Source organism: Coregonus lavaretus (genome assembly GCF_964263955.1).
Source record: "Coregonus lavaretus genome assembly, chromosome: 5".
NCBI classification, from domain to species: Eukaryota; Metazoa; Chordata; class Actinopteri; order Salmoniformes; family Salmonidae; genus Coregonus; species Coregonus lavaretus.
This window is the reverse complement of record NC_139992.1, coordinates 43,976,519-44,000,993: the sequence shown is the minus strand read 5'-3', so window position 1 is coordinate 44,000,993 and position 24,475 is coordinate 43,976,519. Positions and strand designations below refer to the sequence as shown.

At 40.8% G+C, this 24,475-nt stretch overlaps 1 protein-coding gene across 1 annotated transcript in view; it reads left to right on the top strand.

Annotated features, from left to right (window-relative positions):
• Positions 1 to 23,838, top strand: part of LOC311128930 (protein lin-7 homolog A) — a 51,031-nt gene extending 27,193 nt beyond the window's left edge. The window contains exons 3-6 of the mRNA XM_084161166.1: positions 652 to 723; positions 3,554 to 3,763; positions 6,998 to 7,213; positions 21,896 to 23,838. Of these exons, the coding sequence (XP_084017292.1) occupies positions 652 to 723; positions 3,554 to 3,763; positions 6,998 to 7,213 (498 nt within the window). The 3' untranslated portion in view covers positions 21,896 to 23,838. The remainder of the gene's footprint in view (positions 1 to 651; positions 724 to 3,553; positions 3,764 to 6,997; positions 7,214 to 21,895) is intronic.
• The last annotated feature ends 637 nt before the right edge of the window (positions 23,839 to 24,475 follow it).

Sequence of the window (24,475 nt, the reverse complement as noted above, 5' to 3'; positions counted from 1 at the left end):
GGCCGTGGAGCTGGAAACACAAAAGTCTGAGGCTTTTTGGGAAAACACTGGGGGAAATCCTCATTGGAAATTCACCTACAGTACCAAGAGTCTTAGCTCCACTCTCTACTCCGTTCCAAACTCCACTCTCTACTCCGTTCCAAACTCCACTCTCTACTCTGTTCCAAACTCCACTCTCTTCAGTTTAATTACTCAGTATCATGTGTTACCTGCATGAGAGGAATTTTCAAGGGCTAGTAGCGCCACACCACAGTGTGGTATGAGTATTTTGTACTTTGTACCGATGCACCACTGTTTGCTGATGCTAACTGTCGTAGGGACCAGATGTTTGAGCAGCCTTAAGGGCAGTAAGTAGCAGGAGGCAGTAGAATCAGGTGCAGAATTATGTCCAGTTTATTAACAGTGAAAGGTGGTTTTAGGTGGATGAAGAAATCCAATGAATATCTACATAATCTACGAAGGTATTTGCAAAAAAACTATCTAAAAAAACAGGTTTGAATAGAAATCAAAACTCTTAGACTACCAGACTTGGTAATTGGTAGGCTATGACATGGATTGAACATGCAAGAGACTTGGAGAAATGTAGCAGCAAATTCAAAAGTACTGAGAAAATACACTCATGGTTTTTGTCCGTTTTTCTCTCTCTTTCAGGTGTACCAGTACATGCATGAAACAATCACAGTCAATGGCTGTCCGGAGTACCAGGCACGGGCTACAGCGAAGGTGAGCAACATACTCTAATCTCAGACTGGCTTAGCTGTATTGACCAAACTTGAGGCTGAAATATACAATGTAGCCTAGATACATAAATAGCCATCATGTCTCCTTCAGATGATCAAAGACTTGAGCAGGTTTGGTGTACAATGAATTACCCATTAGCACACCTTGGATGTAAACACTTGAGAAGTTCTACCAATGAGTCCCTCCGCTACCACTCGTTCATATTCCTTCGGAGGAGAGCTTATTTTGTGGAGGAGAATAAAGAAATCAGACATCTAACAGTGAAAGGGGGACACGAAAAGAGGGAATCAAGAGGGAGGGTGAGATGAGAGAGAGAGGAGTGCATCTCAGTCCTCTCTCCCAGTGTTACCAATACATCAGAGAGGGAGAGAAGAAGAGATGGGGCAACATAGGGAGGTGTGCAGACTGACTGATACAATTGGCTGCTCCTTCCAGAGACTGCTGCCCCCATCTTCTGGGCACACAGAGGAATAGGACACAGATAGATTGACAACACTGGGCAAGCAGGATGAATACATAACTAGGCCCGGTGTGGAATACAATTCCAAAGGGCTCTTTTTTGTCAGCGAAACGTCATCTCTTCAATCGCAAATGCTCTGCAAAACAGTTTGCAATGCAGAGCATTGCTATAACCTCAACTATGGTTCAGTCCCTTTCTAAAGGAGTAGTAAACGTGGTAACCTTTTTTACAACTTTAATCAGACTGTGGATTGTGTTGTGAATTTCCACCTTGGATGAAAGGTATGCAAGGACATAGCTTAGGCCTATTGAAGGACACCAGTGTATCTGATGTTGATAGAATATCAAAATTCTCTTTCTAGCCTGCTCAGATCAAATGGTTTTGCGGTTGATGGTATGCTGTTACAGCAGCGTGTCCTTTTCAATTTCCCTTTAAATATCCATCATTTGTGGAGTATTCAAGGTCCCGATTCAACATTATAAAGTACATATTCATAAACAAATCATTTTATTTTCAAAGCTTATTCAAAGGCTGTTTTGAAAGAGAGAATGTAGACAGGCCTAATCAAACTACTTTACAATTCATAAAAGAGGCCTTGGGGCTTGTACTTCACAGTGTTAAAGCAAGACAATCGGCAGAGGTGAATTTGATACAGATTGTCCATATGACACTGTTTACACAAGAAAGCAATGACAACAGCATGAAGTGCCTTTCAGCTTTGTCCTTGTCCATCACCAATCTTTTCAAAAGCATATTAAATACAGCCACTAGCGGAGCAGCAATTAACATAGCACAAACTCAGTTCGCTGGCTTCCGCGCCCATGGGAGTGATTTCAATCGATGACATCGAAATGAGATGGTGCGCTGCTTTTGAAAGTGCCGCCCTCCTGAGAGTTTCTGTTTAGCTGAGCCAGTGCTCGTTTCATCAGCCTTGTCTCCAAGTACATCGCTGACCAAACCCCTGAAGGGCAGCACTTCACATTAATCACTTTAATAATTAGGAAATTGGAAGCCTAAAAAACGTGTTATAGTCCTATTGAAAAGCAGGGATCCCTTGATACACCAGCAATCTTGAGGCGAAACGGGGTAGATGTTATTTTAGATGCCTTTGCTGCACTGTTGCTGGTGAGCGTTTACCAATTAAAATGTTTTCCACCTGAGAACATGAGCACTTGATTAGGTTTATTACCCAGTTAATTTAATAAATTCCAGACTGTAATTCCTGGCCTGAGGTTTTAATATTTTATCTTCCAGAGATGGGAGACCACTTAGGCTATGGTGCTCCAGAGTAAAGACTGAGCTGAACTGATGGCTGATGATGATAAAATGTTTGTAGAAATTAAGTAATTTCCATTCGGTACTGTGACATTACTTGGGCAATTTCCCAGTAAGCTGTAATTTTAGTTTGGTTCGCCCCAGACGCTTTTTGCTTTTTGAGGAGGCAGCCATGTGCCACCTTGTTTCTTCCTCCCAGGAAGGGAGATAAACTTGTGAAGGTGGATGTGCCGCGAGCCAGAGAGGTGGTGGTGGCATACTGAGCACAGTGCCTCTTTACCTCACAGTGGGGGAGAGAGACGGATAGAGAGATCGAAAGAGAGGGGAGGGGGGGCAGAAAGTGATTCCGGAAGAGTGGAGGATCTCAAACCTTTGGGCTTTCGCCTGCTGGGGAAAACTTTGGATCCACATCCGCCAAGCTTTGAAACATAGGCCTTTTTCCGCTGCAGTTTCCTGAGAAAGTATTGCTTAATAATAATAATGAGGCAGACTTGACAGACCGGCACCTGTGGTGATGAGCCTTTGTCTCTCAGTACATCTGCTGTTCCTTTTCCAGGCTGAGCTAACAAGCTTTGTATTCAGACGACAAGGCGAGAAGAAGATTTGTCTAGAACTTGAAAGCCATCCCAAGCCAGTGGAATTTAGTGAAGCAGGCTCACAGAGATTTAGTTAGTGGGGGTGAAGGCTATCTCACTTCTTCTTCTCCAGCTGCAACAGATATGTGATAAATCCATGTTCTTACAGAGCCAGAAAACTTCTCACATGGCTATACAATACATCACCACTTTATTATTCTCAGCCCTACTGAACGTCTCTAAGCCCCGTTTAGAGAGAGAAGTCAGAAGGTCCCACTCACAGAGTGAATTTAAGTCTGTACACTTTGTTTCTCCATTGCTCTTGGGGATGGGAAAGTTTATTTGGCTGTTGGGAAATCCAATCCCAGTCCATGCACTTAGTATCGTCATTATCTAATCTCTTTGTGTGGTTGACAGAATAGGGTGGAATAGGGCATGGAGTTAGTGCTGAAAACACCAATAATGGTCTGATCTTTATCCTCTCTCCTGTCTCTCTCTGCAGGCCACAGTTGCAGCCTTTGCGGCCAGCGAGGGTCACTCTCACCCCCGGGTGGTGGAGCTGCCCAAGACGGAGGAGGGGCTGGGCTTCAACGTGATGGGCGGCAAGGAGCAGAACTCTCCCATCTACATCTCCCGCATCATCCCAGGGGGCTTGGCTGAGAGGCACGGGGGCCTGAAGCGAGGGGACCAGCTCCTGTCTGTCAATGGCGTGGTATGTATAGATTATTTACAATTAACACTAGGTCTGGTCACATGGTCAGTTTTTCCTGACCACGTGACCCGACCAGAAAAAACTCTGTACCCTATTTATGATATTCGGTGAATTTGCGTCTTCTATATTACGAGTCCCAATCCCAGTTGTATGCTGATGTTGTTTGGGTCCCATCATTTTAGCCAATTCAATTTTTGTGAAAAAAATATTTCAAGGCATACATTTTCTCTTGTCACGCTTTACATTTTTCCTGACAACCCACATCCGAGCAGGGAAGCATTCTGTCTAAACCTTGAGTCAAACTGTCACAATATGGAGTGGTTCAAACAGTGATTGATTGGTTTTCTGAAGCCTAAATACAAATATAGTGAGCGCTGAGAATAATAAAGTGATTTCTGTGCCATTCAGAATTGTAATGTGAAGGTATATATTACTGTGGGCTTGAGGAGGAAGTACTAATTATACCAAACATGTTGAACTAAGTAGAAATACCCATTTGGAAACTTAAGCTGCTGCTGCGTAACTGTGTCGTTGTTGCTTAAAAATATTGCCTAAATGTATCTTTTAACGACTAAAGCAGCGGGCAACAACAGAAGCTAATACAAAGCAACAGTTTTTTAGAAGCAGCCAATGTCACCATGAGCAAAGTGTTCCATACTTCACAGGGCTTAGCGGTTTGGCCTTTCAACGTAATTCCTTGCTGAATCATATTCCATAACTGTCAATTTACGCAATCAAATGAAAACCAATTTCCATGGTAATGTCAGGATGTGTTCGGACTTAAGTGCCTTCTTCAGACAAACACTAGTCAAACGTGCGCTTCTAGAAGCTTCATAAAGGATTCATTTGATTTCCGTGGCATTCAGAATTGTAATGTGAAGTTATATATTACTGTGGGCTTGAGGAGGAAGTACTAATTATACCAAACATGTTGAACTAGGTAGAAATACCTTTGACTTCCAGGTCAAACCTAATTGGTTGTAACCATTTAGAAACTGAAGCTGCTGCTGCGTAACTGTGTAGTTGTTGCTTGCATGAAAGTCTCCGCAAAGTTTATTTGATTCTCTGTCCATGCCAATTAAGGAACTGAGGCAGACTTCAGAGACCGTATCGCTATAACCAGTGGCGATTTTAAATCTTGGTGGGGCAAAAAAAAAAGAACTTGTTTATGCATGCAAGCAAAGCCACAACACAACACTAAACGGTGACAAATGGTGCCCACAAACTGTTTGGGCCTACATAAAGCTGTCCCAACAGCAGTCCCAAAACCTTACCACTGCTACACCTGGCTATCAGCGGAGCCTTGTCTGGCAGCTAAACTGTTCATTCAGCCTCATTTACTGCCTTTAAAAAAAACATAGCTGATATGGCTGACTTGCTTAAACAAATGTGGTTTCTACTGACAATTGAGATGTACAAACTATGGCATAAGGGGACGCCGAGCGGATAAGAGGCAATCCTTAATTTCGATTAAGACATTAATGAGCGACCTAGGACGGACATAGTCAATATAACTATTTGTTCAGCACTTTTTAAATGTACAGCGACAGAATTCAGAACATGGGCCGTTCTTACAGTATTCTCCCAGTACACCAAGTCCGAACTGTAGGATAAATAAAGGGGGCATATAAGCAGACAATGAAAGCTCTTACAATATTCGATGATGACATTTCTCTAAAACAGGCTATAGGCTAAATGTGCACCACCAAGTCAGAACAGTAGGCTAAATTATGAAGGGAAAAGGGACCAAATTATTAGAGTGAGCCACATGGGCTAGTATTACTTTCTTAGCTAGAGTATACATATCTCCCTGGCATATTACATAATTTATGCAGCAGCATACAATACATTTTTGGACTCACCTTGTTGTGCTGTGCTCACTTGAACAGGAAGGAGGCGCGGCAGTCCTTCATGGACAAATTCTGTCATCAAAGTCTGGCATGCTCTGGATTTATGGTGCTTTCAAGACAACTGGGAAAAAAACAAGGTTGAATCATGACGTCAGTGATCTTCAGGTCGGAGCTCTAGAAAGTGGCCCGTGTTCCCGACTTGGAATTCCGAGTTGGATGACCGGTCAAAACGTATTTTCCCAGTCGGAGCTTGTTTTTTTCCTAGTTCCCTGTTGTCTTGAACTCACTGAAGTCTGCGATTTCCCAGTTCCGAGTTTGCAGTTGTTTTGAATGCGGCAGAAGTCATGCTGGATTGATAGCATGGCCAATGTTGAATGTTTATCCTTTTAAGCTTGGAAAAGAGACCCTTAACCCAGACTTGGACCACACACCCACTCCACTGAATAGCAGGCTAGTGATTGCTTTGCAATGCTTGTAGTTAGCTACTGATTCCGTCCAAACCACTCATTGTTGAATTTGCAATTTCCAACTTGTTGTGTAATGTTTATGTCCAATGGCCGATGAGCACCTATACGTTTGATCTATAATTTCTCTTCATAATTTCTCTTCATATGACAAGGGTTGAAAAGGATTTGTCAGTAGATTGTTGACTTGATTCATGATGATGACTGCTAGCTTGCTAGCTAAGATTTTGAAAGTATGATGTTGACATGTTCAGTCCAATCAAAGCTACTTTAAATATAACGTGATTTGACGTCATTTTATCTGTGGCCAATGACCTTGACCATTCTTGGATGGGCACTTCTAATGTAACTCTATGGCAGCACCCAAGGGGCTTGAATTTTCGAGCTCTCCCCGTAGATTTTGCAGTAACGTATTGTCCCCATGAGTGACAGAACACTGAGCCAATCACGGCGCAACTAGAGAACATTACCAACCCCTAAGCTCCGTATTTTCTGCTGGCTGCCCCACCACTACAGAAAGCACTGAGTTAGGCTGAAACACCTGCATTTTGGAGCTTCCTTACTCAAGAAAGCAAAAAAGAGACAATGTTTGTATGCGGCTTTATTAACTCAATGATGCAAACTGATATGTGGAACGTATTAATGCCAAAATAACCCGCAAAACAGTAAATAATTCCTGAATGGCGGGTCGCCACTGCTCCATTCAGAATATTAATAAGTAGCAGCCTGCCTACCTGTTGGCTCTTGGTCGTTGTAGCCTACCCTGCTCCTTTAACTTTTAATTCCTGAATGACGGGTCGCCGCTGACTACAACACTAAAACATTGCCACCACATTTCTTAAATGTATTTTTTAGCTAAACAGGTGGGGCTCAAATGTGCTGAGTCTCTTCTCTCATTCTTTTTCGCTGTATTTCCCCAGAGTGTGGAGGGGGAGCACCACGAGAAGGCGGTGGAGCTCCTGAAGGCAGCCAAGGACAGTGTAAAGCTGGTGGTGCGTTACACGCCCAAGGTCCTGGAGGAGATGGAGGCGCGCTTCGAGAAGCTCCGCACGGCCCGCCGCCGCCAGCAGCAGCAGCTCCTCATGCAGGCTCAGCAGCAGCAGAACCTCACCACCCAGCAGAACCATATGTCGTAGGTGAGGCTTTTCATTGCTTTAAAGGGTCGGGCACCGTAGCCTGGTGCCAGATCTATTTGTACTGTCTTGCCAACTCCTATTGGCATTGTCACACCAAAAAAGACTGTAGGAGTTGGCAAGACAGCACAAACAGATCTGGAACCAGGCTAGGGGGTCACCGAGGAGAAGTAGTTGGACCACATGGATGAAGATAATGGCTGGTACAGTAAGCGGACCGGTCCACTAAACTGGCCATATATTCACCGAACTATGATTTCCCTTAGATCTATACTGTTTTAAGAATCTGACAGGGATTTAACATTTACATTTCAGTCATTAAGCAGACGCACTTATCCAGAGCGACTTGAGTGCATACATTTTCATACTTGTCCCCCGTGAAAATCAAACCCACAACCATGGCATTGCAAGCGCCATGCTCTACCAACTGAGCCACACGGGACTCTTTAGCACCTCAAAGGTTTTTGGGGAATAGGGTGTACTGAAGGAGTCTGACAGTGTCTGGAGATACACATTGCACCTTTGAAAGAGCAACAGCCTTTAAAAATCAACAAATCCCTTTGAAAACGGCCCATGTGGCATCGATATGTGTCAGAAGCAGTTATTCTAGTGTCCAAATTGACTACAAAGTGTTTGGAACAATTGTGCGTCACAACGGGTAAATTAAGGTTGGGTTTTGATTTGAGGAAGTACATTTGCCCACTAACATGGGGTGAACAGCTGCGGTGATTGCTCTCTACCCAATAGCATACAGTGACACAGACCTGCCCAGCAGCCTAACTTTGTTGACATAAGACAACACGTTACGCATTTTTTTAACTTGAGAAATACTGCAACAAACACCTTAGTCAGATGTAAAATTGCTTAACTAAAACATCCTCTGCAAAAAACGTCAACATTTATTACAGATTTCTTGAGTTATCTTCGATTCATTCTGTGGATTTTGAGGAAGTGAAATAGGCTTCCTACAGTGTCTCATGGGGGACAAACATCCTCAACCAAATGTGGAATCGGTCAGGAAACAAACCAAGTTTTTCTAATGAGCAACAGAAAAACAGAAGTGCCAATCAGCGTGTTCACTGGTTCTTTAAAACCCACTTGACTTCTTTATACCCAGAGAGAGTGCCAGATAGGCTCCTGCCAGAGAGGCTCCTACTACACAATGATACCAGGCCTTGTCCTTTGAGTAAAAGATACAGAGGATTACATCAAGCATTTCAATTTTTCATTGAACATATGCTTGCTTAAACATATGAGCGCTTAATCTATTTCAGGGTGTTTGTTAACTAAGCAGTTGCAATTCCCTGTACAGTCATAACCGTCTATGTTGTGTCAGTAATTCAGCTGCGTGGCTTGTGAATTATTTTAGATATGGCTGTGCAAATAAGAGCTCAAGCTCATGGGATGCTACATGTTTTATAACATATACCACGGAGCAAACTTTACTTGACTGCATCAGTGCAAAGTTGAGGCAGACTAATAGAATACAAATTTACCCCGTCATTGCTTAGATTGCTGGAGTTTCATAGACAACTATGAAAATAGTTAGTAGTAATACTAAGCCTGTCTGGGCCTCAGATGAAGCTATAACTCCATGCTGTGGATCATTCAGCTGAGCACTCTTTAAAGTGTACCCTTGACATACCTCCAGGGGGCACATCTCAAAGGACTTAACACCACCCGCAGGCTAAGGGATCCTCAGTGGCACTGATTGTTTGATACTAACTCTCCTCGTGTAGCCCTCGTTTAGCTCGGGGAGGTATGTGAGAGCTTGTAGACTTGTGCAGTAGAGGCATGGAGAGGGGACTGAGCATGGATCATGTTTTATCAACCCTGGCATGCTGACTACAGGGCTTTGCCACAGTGGCCAAGAGGCCGGTGGCCAAGCAAGTGACATGAGCGGCGGACAGGCTGCTAGGTAGCAAGCACCATGGGATTGCATGGAATCTGTGCGTCATGTAGCCTTCCTCTCTGACATGCTGCCTGGCCATTCTGTCTCTCTCTCGCATACCTGGCCAAGCTGACCAATGCCGAGGACACAATAGGCTCTGCTATATCTCTGTTCTCAGTAGTAGTGGGAAAGCCACAGACATGTAGCCCTTTCCTGCAGTCAAATGGCCTAGTGGCCTCATGGGTGGAATGTTATTCATATTTTTCATAATTTCATAATTAATAAACATGATTTATAAAACCTGACCGAAAATCCGATGTTTCTATGTGAAACGGTTTTGTTATATTTCAGTCTTCTGTGGTGTATATAAAGTGTAACATTGGGATGCAAACTCTAAATGTAATACATTTCAACTCTATATCTGACATGGTACAGGTGTCTTCTTTTTTTAAAGTTCATAACCATGTGTGTGAGGTGTACACTTTTGTTTCAAAGTAGATTTGTTTGACTACCAAGAAAAACTCTGTGTGACCCTGATATATATATATATTTTTTTGGGGGGGGGTGGATCAGCTTTAATATTGCAGATAGATTGTAGGTTCCATCAATGTAATTGTCTGCATCACTTCCAATCCCCCATATGCTTTTTTTCTCTCGCATATATATATATATATATATATATTTTTTTCCCTCACTGTATTTGTATGTATATGCGTATATGTATGTATGTGTGTGTATGTATATATATATATACACACACATACATACATACATACATACATACATACATACATACATACATACATACATACATACATACATACATACATACATACATACATACATACATACATACATACATATACGCATATACATACAAATACAGTGAGGGAAAAAATTATTTGATCCCCTGCTGATTTTGTATGTTTGCCCACTGACAAAGAAATTATCAGTCTAGAATTTTAATGGTAGGTTTATTTGAACAGTGAGAGACAGATTAACAACAAAAAAATCCAGAAAAATGCATGCAAAAATGTTAATGAGGGAAATAAGTATTTGACCCCCTCTCAATCAGAAAGATTTCTGGCTCCCAGGTGTCTTTTATACAGGTAACGAGCTGAGATTAGGAGCACACTCTTAAAGGGAGTGCTCTTAATCTCAGCTTGTTACCTGTATAAAAGACACCTGTCCACAAAAGCAATCAATCAATCAGATTCCAAACTCTCCACAATGGCCAAGACCAAAGAGCTCTCCAAGGATGTCAGGGACAAGATTGTAGACCTACACAAGGCTGGAATGGGCTACAAGACCATCGCCAAGCAGCTTGGTGAGAAGGTGACAACAGTTGGTGAGATTATTCGCAAATGGAAGAAACACAAAATAACTGTCAATCTCCCTTGGCCTGGGGCTCCATGCAAGATCTCACCTCGTGGAGTTGCAATGATCATGAGAACGGTGAGGAATCAGCCCAGAACTACACGGGGGGATCTTGTCAATGATCTCAAGGCAGCTGGGACCATAGTCACCAAGAAAACAATTAGTAACACACTACGCCATGAAGGACTGAAATCCTGCAGCGCCCGCAAGGTCCCCCTGCTCAAGAAAGCACATAAACAGTACATGCCCGTCTGAAGTTTGCCAATGAACTTCTGAATGATTCAGAGGAGAACTGGGTGAAAGTATTGTGGTCAGATGAGACCAAAATGGAGCTCTTTGGCATCAACTCAACTCGCCGTGTTTGGAGGAGGAGGAATGCTGCCTATGACCCCAAGAACACCATCCCCACCGTCAAACATGGAGGTGGAAACATTATGCTTTGGGGGTGTTTTTCTGCTAAGGAGACAGGACAACTTCACCGCATCAAAGGGACGATGGACAGGGCCATGTACCATCAAATCTTGGGTGAGAATCTCCTTCCCTCAGCCAGGACATTGAAAATGGGTCGTGGATGGGTATTCCAGCATGACAATGACCCAAAACACACGGCCAAGGCAACAAAGGAGTGGTTCAAAAAGAAGCACATTAAGGTCCTGGAGTGGCCTAACCAGTCTCCAGACCTTAATCCCATAGAAAATCTGTGGAGGGAGCTGAAGGTTCGAGTTGCCAAACGTCAGCCTCGAAACCTTAATGACTTGGAGAAGATCTGCAAAGAGGAGTGGGACAAAATCCCTCCTGAGATGTGTGCAAACCTGGTGGCCAACTACAAGAAACGTCTGACCTTTGTGATTGCCAACAAGGGTTTTGCCACCAAGTACTAAGTCACGTTTTGCAGAGGGGTCAAATACTTATTTCCCTCATTAAAATGCAAATCAATTTATAAAAATTTTGACATGCGTTTTTCTGGTTTTTTGTTGTTGTTATTCTGTCTCTCACTGTTCATATAAACCTACCATTAATATTATAGACGGATCATTTCTTTGTCAGTGGGCAAACGTACAAAATCAGCAGGGGATCAAATACTTTTTTCCCTCACTGTATATATATATATATATATATATATATATATATATATATATATATATATACATACCCTTTAAAAAATATATATATATTCCCTTTATTACTTTCCAACCCCACCATCCCTTCCCTAATTGGAGCAAACTAGTAAACAACAATGCTTAGTCCTCTACTTCCAGCTTATACATACTATATACATTTTATGGACACAGTCAATAATTATATTTTGTTTGTTTTTACTCCTGAACTTCCTCCGATCATTTTCATGATGTCCATCTGGTATGCTTCTATATGCCATATCTTTCTAACTGTGCTCTTTCACAAAACCTCACAATATATAACCTATATACTTATTATGGACACAGCATGCCTTACACTAGTTATCTTGTTGTTATTAGTTGTTGTTATTAGTCCCATCCTTCAGCTCCATTCAACACCTCCCATCTATCGCTTAACACCATCCATATTGGATTTCTATTTGCCATATATTTTTCAACTGTACTGTGATGTTTTACAAAAGTTCTGAACCTTTCTATTCTCATTGTTTCTACAGTTTGTGAATTGAAAATAAACATTTTTGCTAAAAGTATTATTATATTATTGATCGATTGACTATGACTTTTCAGATCACCCAGTAGTGCTATCTGCAGGGTCAGCTCCATGCAAATATTGCAATCCTTCAGCCATTCCTGGACCTGTGTCCAGAAACAGGCTACAAATGGACAGTACCAAAACAAATTATCTAATGATTCTGTCTCTTCACAGCCAAATCTGCAGAGCTGGGAAGATTGTATCCCCCATACAAATAACATTCTATTGGTAGCAAGAATTTTATATAGTTATTTCAATTGAAAATTCTATGTTTTGGATCCGGCGTATTTTGCGTATCAGTTTAGAAACACTATGCCACGGAATCAGTATGTCAAAAATCTCTTCCCAACTATTTTGCAATCTATATGGGACGGCTGTCAATCTTTTGGTCCTTAAATTAAACTGGTAAACGTTTTTTATTTATCACAATTTTCTTTAACCAATTATGTTCTTTAATGCAAGGCCGACAGACAAGTTCCTTACTTCCACTTTCCCCTTCCACTTTCCTCTTCCATTTTTGCGGTAATGCTGCAATTATTCGGTTGTAATTTTGTGTAGAGCAGACATTTCCATATGTTTTTGTTAGCTGCATGTGCGACATAACTCCACCATTCCTACCGATAATATCATTTACGAAGATTATACCTTTTTTTTTTTTTTTTTTTTTAATAAAGTTTTTTTTATCTATTAGTATATTTGAGTTTAACCACAATATTTGTTGCAATATTTGTTCTGTCATTTCTGGAGGAATAAATTGAAATTGCAACCAACTTTCTATGGCTTGTTTTAGAAATAGTGATATTTGGGAGATTATTTAATTTTCAAATACCTGAAAGTGAGAGGTTGTAATCTGAATAAAGGGAAAAAGTCCCTTCTTGAACATTGGGTGAGACAATCATACTAATTTGCTAGAGAACCAGTTCGGATTTAAGTATAACTTTTGTATGACTGAAGCCTTTAGTGATAGGTCTAATGCTTTAATATTTAATCATTTCTGTCCTCCGAATTCATATTCATAATATAAATAGGCCCGTTTAATTTTGTCTGGCTTGCCGTTCCAAATAAAATTTAATATTTTTTTCTCATATAATTTAAAGAACTGTTCGCTAGGCGTAGGCAAGACCATAAGCAAATAGGTAAACTGGGATAATACTAAAGAGTTAATCAGGGTGATTTTTCCACAAATTGACAGGTATTTACCTTTCCATGGTAGCAATATCTTATCTATTTTTGCTAACTTTCTATAAAAATGTATTGGAGTGAGATCATTTATTTCATTTGGGATATTTATTCCTAGTATATCCACATCACCATCATACAATTGTATTGGTAAACTACATGGTAATGTAAAAATTGTATTTTTTAGTGATCCAATACGTAATATAGTACATTTATCATAATTTGGTTGTAATCCAGAGAGGTTAGAAAATGTATCCAGATCCTCTATGAGGCTGTGGAGGGATTCAAGTTGTGGGTTTAAAAGAAAACATGAATCATCAGCGTACAATGACACCTTTGTTTTTAAGCCCTCGATTTCTAATCCCTTGATATTATTGTTGGATCTGATTTTAATAGCTAACATCTCGATAGCCATAATAAATAGATATGCCGATAGTGGACAACCTTTTTTCACTCCTCTTGACAGTTTAAAACTTTCTGAGAAATAGCTGTTATTTACTATTTTACACCTAGGGTTACTATACATGATTTTAACCCAGTTTATAAAAGATTGTTCAAAATTGAAATGCTCCAGGCATTTATATATAAACCCCAGTCATACTTTATCAAATGCCTTTTCGAAGTCTGCTATGAATAGCAGGCCTGGTTTCCCAGATTTTTCATAGTGTTCTATTGTTTCCAGTACTTGCCTTATATTATCTCCAATGTATCGCCCATGTAGAAAACCTGTCTGATTTGAATGAATAATGTCTGACAATACCTTTTTAATTCTACGCGCTATACATTTTGCTAAGATTTTTGCATCACAACACTGAAGTGTAAGGGGCCTCCAATTTTTTTAATGGACTGGATCTTTATATTTTCCACTTGTATCCTGTTTCAGTAATAATGATATCAGACCTTCTTCTTGAGTGTCTGATAATCTACCATTTACACAGGAGTGGTTAAAACATGCTAATAACGGTCCTTTGAGTATATCAAGAAAGGTTTGGTATACCTCGACTGGTATGCCATCCAACCCTGGAGTTTTCCCGGACTTAAAGTCTTTAATTGCGGCCAGAAGTTCCTCCTCTGTAATTTCACCTTCACATGAGTCTTTCTGTAAGGCTGTTAATGTTACATTATCAATAGAAAAAAATCTCTACAATTTGCTTCAGTTAGAGGGGATGGAGGCGACTGAAACGAAAACATATGCTTAAAGTACTTTGTTTCATCCTTCAAAATATCATTTGGTGAATCATGGGTGACTGTCATTTGTAACCAGTTTCAGTAAATTCTTTTTGGTAGCATTCCTATATTGAAGATTAAAAAAGAATTTGGTGCATTTTTCAACATATTCCATTCAGTTTGCTTTATTTTCTAAATATATTACACTTGATCTTTCTTGAATAAGTTTCTCCATTTCTTTTTGTTTTTCCTCTAATTTATTCTGGGTCTCTATGTTACAGTTTTTATTGCTATCTATCTGTTCTGTTAGACCTTCTATTTCCTTTGTTAGTATGGACTCTTTTGACCTAAATTGCTTTTGGTTTCGAGATGAGTACTGAATTGCATGGCCTCTAAAGGCACATTTAAAGGTGTCCCATACAATAAGGGGATTTGCTGTACCTATGTTATGTCGGAAAAAGTCAGTTATAAATTCCTCTGTACTAGTTATGAACAAGTTGATCATCCAATAGGCTTTGATTAAATTTCCAATATCCTCGCCCACGTGGAAATTCAGTAAGAGTAATGTATATGCCAATTATATGATGGTCCGAGCGCATTCTCTCCCCTATCAACACTTTTTAAACTTTTGGTGCCAACGAGAATGACATAAGAAAGAAGTCAAGACGACTAGCTTGACTGAGTCTCTGCCATGTACAGTGGGGAAAAAAAGTATTTAGTCAGCCACCAATTGTGCAAGTTCTCCCACTTAAAAAGATGAGAGAGGCCTGTAATTTTCATCATAGGTACACATCAACTATGACAGACAAATTGAGAAAAGAAAATCCAGAAAATCACATTGTAGGATTTTTAATGAATTTATTTGCAAATTATGGTGGAAAATAAGTATTTGGTCACCTACAAACAAGCAAGATTTCTGGCTCTCACAGACCTGTAACTTCTTCTTTAAGAGGCTCCTCTGTCCTCCACTCGTTACCTGTATTAATGGCACCTGTTTGAACTTGTTATCAGTATAAAAGACACCTGTCCACAACCTCAAACAGTCACACTCCAAACTCCACTATGGCCAAGACCAAAGAGCTGTCAAAGGACACCAGAAACAAAATTGTAGACCTGCACCAGGCTGGGAAGACTGAATCTGCAATAGGTAAGCAGCTTGGTTTGAAGAAATCAACTGTGGGAGCAATTATTAGGAAATGGAAGACATACAAGACCACTGATAATCTCCCTCGATCTGGGGCTCCACGCAAGATCTCACCCCGTGGGGTCAAAATGATCACAAGAATGGTGAGCAAAAATCCCAGAACCACACGGGGGGACCTAGTGAATGACCTGCAGAGAGCTGGGACCAAAGTAACAAAGCCTACCATCAGTAACACACTACGCCGCCAGGGACTCAAATCCTGCAGTGCCAGACGTGTCCCCCTGCTTAAGCCAGTACATGTCCAGGCCCGTCTGAAGTTTGCTAGAGTGCATTTGGATGATCCAGAAGAGGATTGGGAGAATGTCATATGGTCAGATGAAACCAAAATAGAACTTTTTGGTAAAAACTCAACTCGTCGTGTTTGGAGGACAAAGAATGCTGAGTTGCATCTAAAGAACACCATACCTACTGTGAAGCATGGGGGTGGAAACATCATGCTTTGGGGCTGTTTTTCTGCAAAGGGACCAGGACGACTAATCCGTGTAAAGGAAAGAATGAATGGGGCCATGTATCGTGAGATTTTGAGTGAAAACCTCCTTCCATCAGCAAGGGCATTGAAGATGAAACGTGGCTGGGTCTTTCAGCATGACAATGATCCCAAACACAGCCCCAAAACATCACTGCTCTAGAGGAGATCTGCATGGAGGAATGGGCCAAAATACCAGAAACAGTGTGTGAAAACCTTGTGAAGACTTACAGAAAACATTTGACCTGTGTCATTGCCAACAAAGGGTATATAACAAAGTATTGAGAAACTTTTGTTATTGACCAAATACTTATTTTCCACCATATTTGCAAATAAATTCATTAAAAATCCTACAATGTGATTTTCTGGAGAAAAAAAATCTAATTTTGTCTGTCATAGTTGACATGTACCTATGATGAAAATTACAGGCCTCTCTCATCTTTTTAAGTGGGAGAACTTGCACAATTGGTGGCTGACTAAATACTTTTTTCCCCACTGTATATCTCACTAGATCAGGATATTTAAGCCTCCATATACTACTAGTTCTAATGTATCCATGACATTCACGATTTCCTTAAGAGCATGAGGGTGATTGTTTGTAGTGTGATTTCCTTTACGGTCCATTGAGCTATTTAAAACAGTATTATAATCTCCCACCATAATAAGAGAGTCTTGAGTTGCTTGCAAGGTCGATAATTTATTATATATATTTTCAAAGAAGTGTGGATCATCATTATTTGGTCCGTAAAGGTTCATGAGCCATATCTGTTTATGGTCCAATAACATATTTAAAATAATCCATCTACCTTGCGTATCTGTTTGGACAATTTGCACATTCGGATTGAAATTACTGTTAATTAATACAGTGAGGGGGGAAAAAGTATTTGAACTCCTGCTGATTTTGTACGTTTGCCCACTGACAAAGACCTGATCAGTCTATAATTTTAATGGTAGGTTTATTTGAACAGTGAGAGACAGAATAATAACAAAAAAATCCAAAGAAACGCATGTCAAAAATGATATAAATTGATTTGCATTTTAATGAGGGAAATAAGTATTTGACCCCTCTGCAAAACATGACTTAGTACTTGGTGGCAAAACCCTTGTTGGCAATCACAGAGGTCAGACGTTTCTTGTAGTTGGCCACCAGGTTTGCACACATCTCAGGAGGGATTTTGTTCCACTCCTCTTTGCAGATCTTCTCCAAGTCATTAAGATTTCGAGGCTGACGTTTGGCAACTCGAACTTTCACCACAGATTTTCTATGGGATTAAGGTCTGGAGACTTGCTAGGCCACTCCAGGACCTTAATGTGCTTCTTCTTGAGCCACTCCTTTGTTGCCTTGGCCGTGTGTTTTGGGTCATTGTCATGCTGGAATACCCATCCACAACCCATTTTCAATGCCCTGGCTGAAGGAAGGAGGTTCTCACCCAAGGTTTGACGGTACATGGCCCCGTCCATCGTCCCTTTGATGCGGTGAAGTTGTCCTGTCCCCTTAGCAGAAAAACACCCCCAAAGCATAATGTTTCCACCTCCATGTTTGACGGTGGGGATGGTGTTCTTGGGGTCATACATAGGCAGCATTCCTCCTCCTCCAAACATGGCGAGTTGAGTTGATGCCAAAGAGCTCGATTCTGGTCTCATCTGACCACAACACTTTCACCCAGTTCTCCTCTGAATCATTCAGATGTTCATTGGCAAACTTCAGACGGCCCTGTATATGTGCTTTCTTGAGCAGGGGGACCTTGCGGGCGCTGCAGGATTTCAGTCCTTCACGGCGTAGTGTGTTACCAATTGTTTTCTTGGTGATTATGGTCCCAGCTGCCTTGAGATCATTGACAAGATCCTCCCGTGTAGTTCTGGGCTGATTCCTCACCGTTCTCATGATCATTGCAAGTCCACGAGGTGAGATTTACAGTTATTTTGTGTTTCTTCCATTTGCGAATAATCGCACCAGCTGTTGTCACCTTCTCACCAAGCTGCTTGGCGATGGTCTTGTAGCCCATTCCAGCCTTGTGTAGGTCTACAATCTTGTCCCTGACATCCTTGGAGAGCTCTTTGGTCTTGGCCATGGTGGAGAGTTTGGAATCTGATTGATTGATTGCTTTTGTGGACAGGTGTCTTTTATACAGGTATCAACCTGAGATTAGGAGCACTCCCTTTAAGTGTGTGCTCCTAATCTCAGCTCGTTACCTGTATAAAAGACACCTGGGAGCCAGAAATCTTTCTGATTGAGAGGGGGTCAAAATACTTATTTCCCTCATTAAAATGCAAATCAATTTATTACATTTTTGACATGCATTATTCTGGATTTTTTGTTTGTTATTCTGTCTCTCACTGTTCAAATAAACCTACCATTAAAATTATAGACTGATCATTTCTTTGTCAGTGGGCTAACTTACAACATCAGCAGGGGATCAAATACTTTTTTCCCTCACTGTATCATCACCCCTTTTCAGTTTCTTAGCCCATGGGAGAAGTATATTTCGCCCCCCCATTCCTTTTTCCACGCAACTTCATCTAGAGTTGTTGAATGGGTTTCCTGTAAACAATAGATATTATATTCCTTCTCTTTGAGCCATGTAAAAATTGTTCTTCTTTTGTTATTATCTGCTAAGCCATTACAATTATAACTGGCTATACTTATTTCACCACATACCATAATGAGATACAAGTTTCAAATCTATTTGTCATTATATATGTTTGTAAATGTACCAATAAAAAATACCATAGTGATTGAGTGTCCATATAGCTGTACCATCATATTTACATTGTTATTAAATAACCCTCCAATAAATAACCTTCCAATTGTTCTCCACAATCCAGTTTGGCCGTCATCCCAGTGATCAGCATACAACCCCCGTCCCCCCGGATCCCTATGCCCCCGTGGGGCCAGGACCCTTCCATCGAAAACAGCACATAGTGCCACCCACAAAACAGAAGCAGGTCAACCACCAAAAGCATTTCCAATGCTCTCACCTCGATATATTTATATAGCCATTTAAAAACGATCTATTCAAATATCTTGCATATCTTATTTTCCATCATTATCAATTAGTATGCATAATAATTTTGGCAGTTCATGCGTAGGATTTTAACCTATAACCCAAATTGCATTACATTACATTTTTACCAAGCAACTACCATTTCAGCAAACAACCACTGTGATCCATTTTTACATTTTTTAAAACATTTCTGGTCATTTAGCAGATGCTCTTATCCAGAGCGACTTACAGTTAGTGAGTGCATACATTATTAATTTTTTCATACTGGCCCCCCGTGGGAATCGAACCCACAACCCTGGCGTTGCAAACACCATGCTCTACCAACTGAGCTACATCCCTGCCGGCCATTCCCTCCCCTACCCTGGACGATGCTGGGCCAATTGTGCGCCGCCCCATGGGTCTCCCGGTCGCGGCCGGCTACGACAGAGCCTGGATTCGAACCAGGATCTCTAGTGGCACAGCTAGCACTGCGATGCAGTGCCTTAGACCACTGCGCCACTCAGGAGATTCCAACCCACACCCACCCCTCTTCACCTGAGACACAAACACTCCCCGTTGTAACCATTTTCCCAAGCATCTCCATGCAGTCATACCTTTGATTATTTTGTGCCACTTGGGCCACAATAGTAAGCCCCCTCTCTGATTGTCCGAGTGTGACCCCCTCCCCATGGGTTACTGCAGCCAGTGTTGCCAGCACTGCCACTACCTGGATGGGGGTACCCCACTGGAATCCCCTCCGGCTAGGTACAAGGTCGTCAAGGTTCTCATTAGCAGCTTTGAGAATTTCCTTGAATATTATGCTCCCCCATCGGGGGCTCTGGCTTTGTAGGACCAACCCTGCCAGGCAGGCTCAGAATCTTGAGGGGGCGGTGCTGCTCAAGTAGGTCTCTGACCGCATTTATTTCTCTGTTTAGGCTGCATACTCACAGCAGGTCCATAAAACAGATGGGAACTTCTCTTTGGTGTATGGGTCGCTCAGGTGGGTGTCCAGGATATAGGGTTGGGGATCGTTCCATCATGATAGGACAATAAAAAAATAGATTAGATGTATACTATATTTAAACATGTATATCCCTCATCTACACAAAATTGAAAGCTCTCTCTCACAACCCCTGCTCATAGACACCCGTTGGCTCTGGGATATGCAACCATTTCCCCTCTCACTCACTTAACGCCACACTTTTCCAAACACAAAAACGCACACCACATGGCTGATTGCGGAGGAAATGGGCCAAGCGCGCAAACGCACGCATCCCACACCTGCGGCAAGGGGGAAAGGACGCCAGGGAGAACACAGGACCAACCACAACAACCGTCCGGCATAACAACAATTGCCTGCCAAAAATGCAATGTTCTAATTAGTTGTATTTGAAGATGTATTATTCTGCTTGTTATCTTTTCTTGTTATATCGTCTTATCCTTTTATAAAATACTATACTTACTATAAATGTTATTTAATATTACAATCCCTATCATTGCTAGTTTTGTGTGTTCCATTATTTGACTCCTCTATTAGAACTTTCAGAATAGCCAAGGAGTAGTCTTTGTGTCTCTGAACATTTGGTTGTCAATATAAAGTTTATCGACAACAAGTGCAACACGTTTCCCTTTTAATCTATTTTCCTTGAAGATTGGATACAGAACTTTGCGCCTTTCTGCAATCTCCCTCGGGAACTGATCATTCATGCCTATTTTTGTGCCAGCAAGTCTTTTACCTAGGCTTTTAACCATTGCTTTATCCTTTAAAAAAGCGAATTTGGCAACGATTGGGCGCTCATATCTCTGTCCTCTTTGTCCGAAATGGTGTACACGTTCGAGTTGGATTTTATCGACAGCCTCGAGTGGGATTTGAAGCGCTGTATGAAGGAAATTCTTCATAATATTCTCGGTTATTTCTCCCTCCTTTTCCTGAATACCCGTAAGTACTAGATTTTCTCTCATTGATCTATTTTGGATGTCTAGTAAGGCTTCTCTCAGAAGGTTGTTCTCCTTTTTAAGTTCCTTAACGTCCGTTTCCATCTTAGTGACTGTCACTTTTAATTTTTTGGTTTCTTTCTCCATTATCGCAGCTTTTTCGTCACTCATTTCAAGACTCGCTTTCAACTCTTTTACGTCCTTACTGACCAATTCTAGTATGCCCAGTTTGTCATTTATCAACTTCAACAGGTCGCTTTCCACACTTACCAGACCCAGTAGTGAAAAGCATATATCATCTGTATCAGTCGATGAGTCGCGTTTTCTCTTGGAGATTGATTCTCCTCGTTTATCTTCCGCCATGTTTGGGTGTTGCGTGTTGTTATAATATTTGTCGATATATTTCTCTAGCCTTATGATTTGTTTTGTGTTATTATCCAGATATAATTTTATTAACTGCGAATATATGAAATGCTAATATTTAGTCTAACTTACTGATTTTGAATATTATGTTTTTATCTTGAGGTGGTTTGTACCGCTGTCTATTCAATACGCCATCTTGTATTCTCTGATGGTTGTGTGACCCTGATTTAGCCCACTGCAGTAAAAGGTTAATTCACAATCATTTTTAATTGGCTTTTCACAGTTCAATGGGCATTTCGCAATTCACAGCAGAGTACACTACACTGTTTTGTAACTTATTCTACCAGAATATGACATTAGCATCCCACTTTACTGACCTGTCAAAGTACTGACTTGTCAAATGGTTTCAAGCATTGCTCTCAGCTGTTCTTACATGTATCCCTCACAGGCTGTTCCAAAAGAAGAAGAAGGACTGAAGGACACTGAAAGGAAGGTTCTAAGTCCATCTCTATGTGCGGAGGATCCCGAGGGAACCACCTGGTAGAGGAGAATATGATACTGTTAAGCAGTGAAGACTCTCTCTCCCCCTTCAGTGTACTACCAACAGAATGAAGCAAAACTGAAAGATATGTGTTCTGAAATGTAAACAATGGTGCTTGTGACATGAGAGATTGGAGGCTAGCACTGAAACCCATCCTTTTGACTTTTATTTTGTTTGTGTTCATTTTAAGTTGTCCTCTAACAGTTGAAAGTTGTGACCATCCTCAATGTTCCTTCTTGTCATTTGTGATAGTTTATTTATTTCTGTTATCTGTTTTGAATTCATTTCACTTGTTTACTGACTTTCATTTTGCTATTGCTTTATACAGTGATGTTCTATTGTTTCTTCTGTTGGTGCTTGTGTCTGTGTGTGAATGAACATTGCTTTTTTGTGTCAAACTTGTCCTGCTTTGGATAAATGTGAACTATTTTTTACCTTATATTGCAGCGAGAAAATATTTTGTATGGAAACTTGTAGATTTAGCAATAACACTCTTTAGTTGGTTTTACATTTCACATAAAAGTAATGATTAGAAATATAGAGTATATGGGGGGGGGAAAAATGCAAAAGTTAACAATGTAATACTAAGTAAACTGTATCTTATGCACTGTGTGTCATAAGGCAGCTTCTGCTGTTAAAAGAGGGGTATATAAAGTGGATGAATATATTAAAATACAGAGAATTTTATTTATACAGTTGAATAGGCAAGTACAATTATCGTGCAATATCATAATTTGACTTTCAGCTCTCAAGTCAGCCATTTAATGATTGTTAGTCATCTACTCCCAACAAATAAATGTATACAGAGAGTATATAGAGTAATCATATATAATAAAATCGACATATGAATATAATTTTAACATTTCCTATATAATTTATATGAGGACAAATAGAATGTCAAACACATTTATATATATATGTGACCTGGAGGGTTAATCATATGGTACAATTGTCTTTATTTTTAAATCAATCTATTTGATTGTTTATAATCCGAGTTTTGCATAAAGTAATGTTTAATTGAAGTATGTGTGTGTTTGTTAACATGCAGAATATTATTTAAAACATTTAATTGTATAAGACCTATTGCCCAGTGTAGAATTCGTACCGGTATAGCATGGTTAATGGACTCATTCTCCTGGATCTGCGTCGTCACCTTGACATTTTGACAATCATTGTGAGTAAGAGACTGTGGAATGTTCTAGTTGTCTTATCAATAAGGGACCTCTGTTTTAAACTCTCTCTTTCAACCCTCTACCTATAGTATGATGTAGTATTCTCATGACAAGTAACCATATTTAAGTATAACAAGTTGCACTGTGGATTCATTGAACGCTATTAGAAAACCAGTTGATGATCGACACTGATCAAAAGTAGTCTTGTATCTGTAGCACTGTCAGACAAACATTACATTGGATGGTTTTCCTGGTAGCAAACTGTACGTTTCTTTTTTACAACTCTAGTATGTATTTTCTATATAGGCCTAGTTCCTTTGTGGGTGGTGGGTATTGAAGTAGTGCAAGATCATTTCACATCCATACTGTGTGCAATGTGCATCTTGATAGTCCAACCAGACGGGGCTGTGAACGTGTTTTGTCCCTCAACCTTTGAGCAGTTCATCTGGCCTTCGACAGATCCCTTTTGTACATTTACTTAAGCTCTTTCTTATTGACGACTTGCATTTTTTTAGGCTGGACGTACTGTACTTCCTGATTCGATGTACTGTACTTCCTGATTCGAAGTACTGTACTTCCTGACTGAACATACTGTACTTCCTGATTGTACTGGAAAAAAAAGACAACACCAGGTGATATGCAATTGTTATACATATTATATTTGTATAAATAAATAAATGTGCGTGTGTACAATAACGACCTCATTGACCCCGAAGTGCTTCTTCTCCTACTGTGTCTATTGTGCTTGTCTGAAATGTGGGGTAAGGGCTTAGCAGGCTACAACCAGCTCCTGACCCCTGTCTGTTTGAGCTGTGAACAGGAGTTACAGGGCAGCAGTGTAGCACTCTTCCAAAGCAATTAAGGTCTCTCAGTTAGGGGTCATTGGTTCTGACACTGCCTTCCACTGACAGGTAATGAGATGAAGTGCCTGTTGTTGACGCATTTTACATTATAATAAGAATGTAAGCATCTGAATATAAACCCAATCGCCAATGGCACGTCAATACAGAAAGCAGACACTGAAACTAATGCCGGAGCTCAGTGGTCCTTGTAAAACGGCGGAAGTAAACTCAAGCTGAGGCAGTGGATTTGCTGGCACCAGCTATACTGACTATATAGAACATAGTGTGTGGCCTCCCGAGTGGCGCAGCGGTCTAAGGCAATGCATTACAGTGCTAGAGGCGTCACTACAGACCCGGGTTCCATAGGGCGGCACAATTGGCCAAGTGTTGTCCGGGTTAGGGGAGGGTTTGGCCGGGTGGGGCTTTACCTGGCTCATCACGCTCTAGCGACTCCTTGTGGCGGCTGGGCGCCT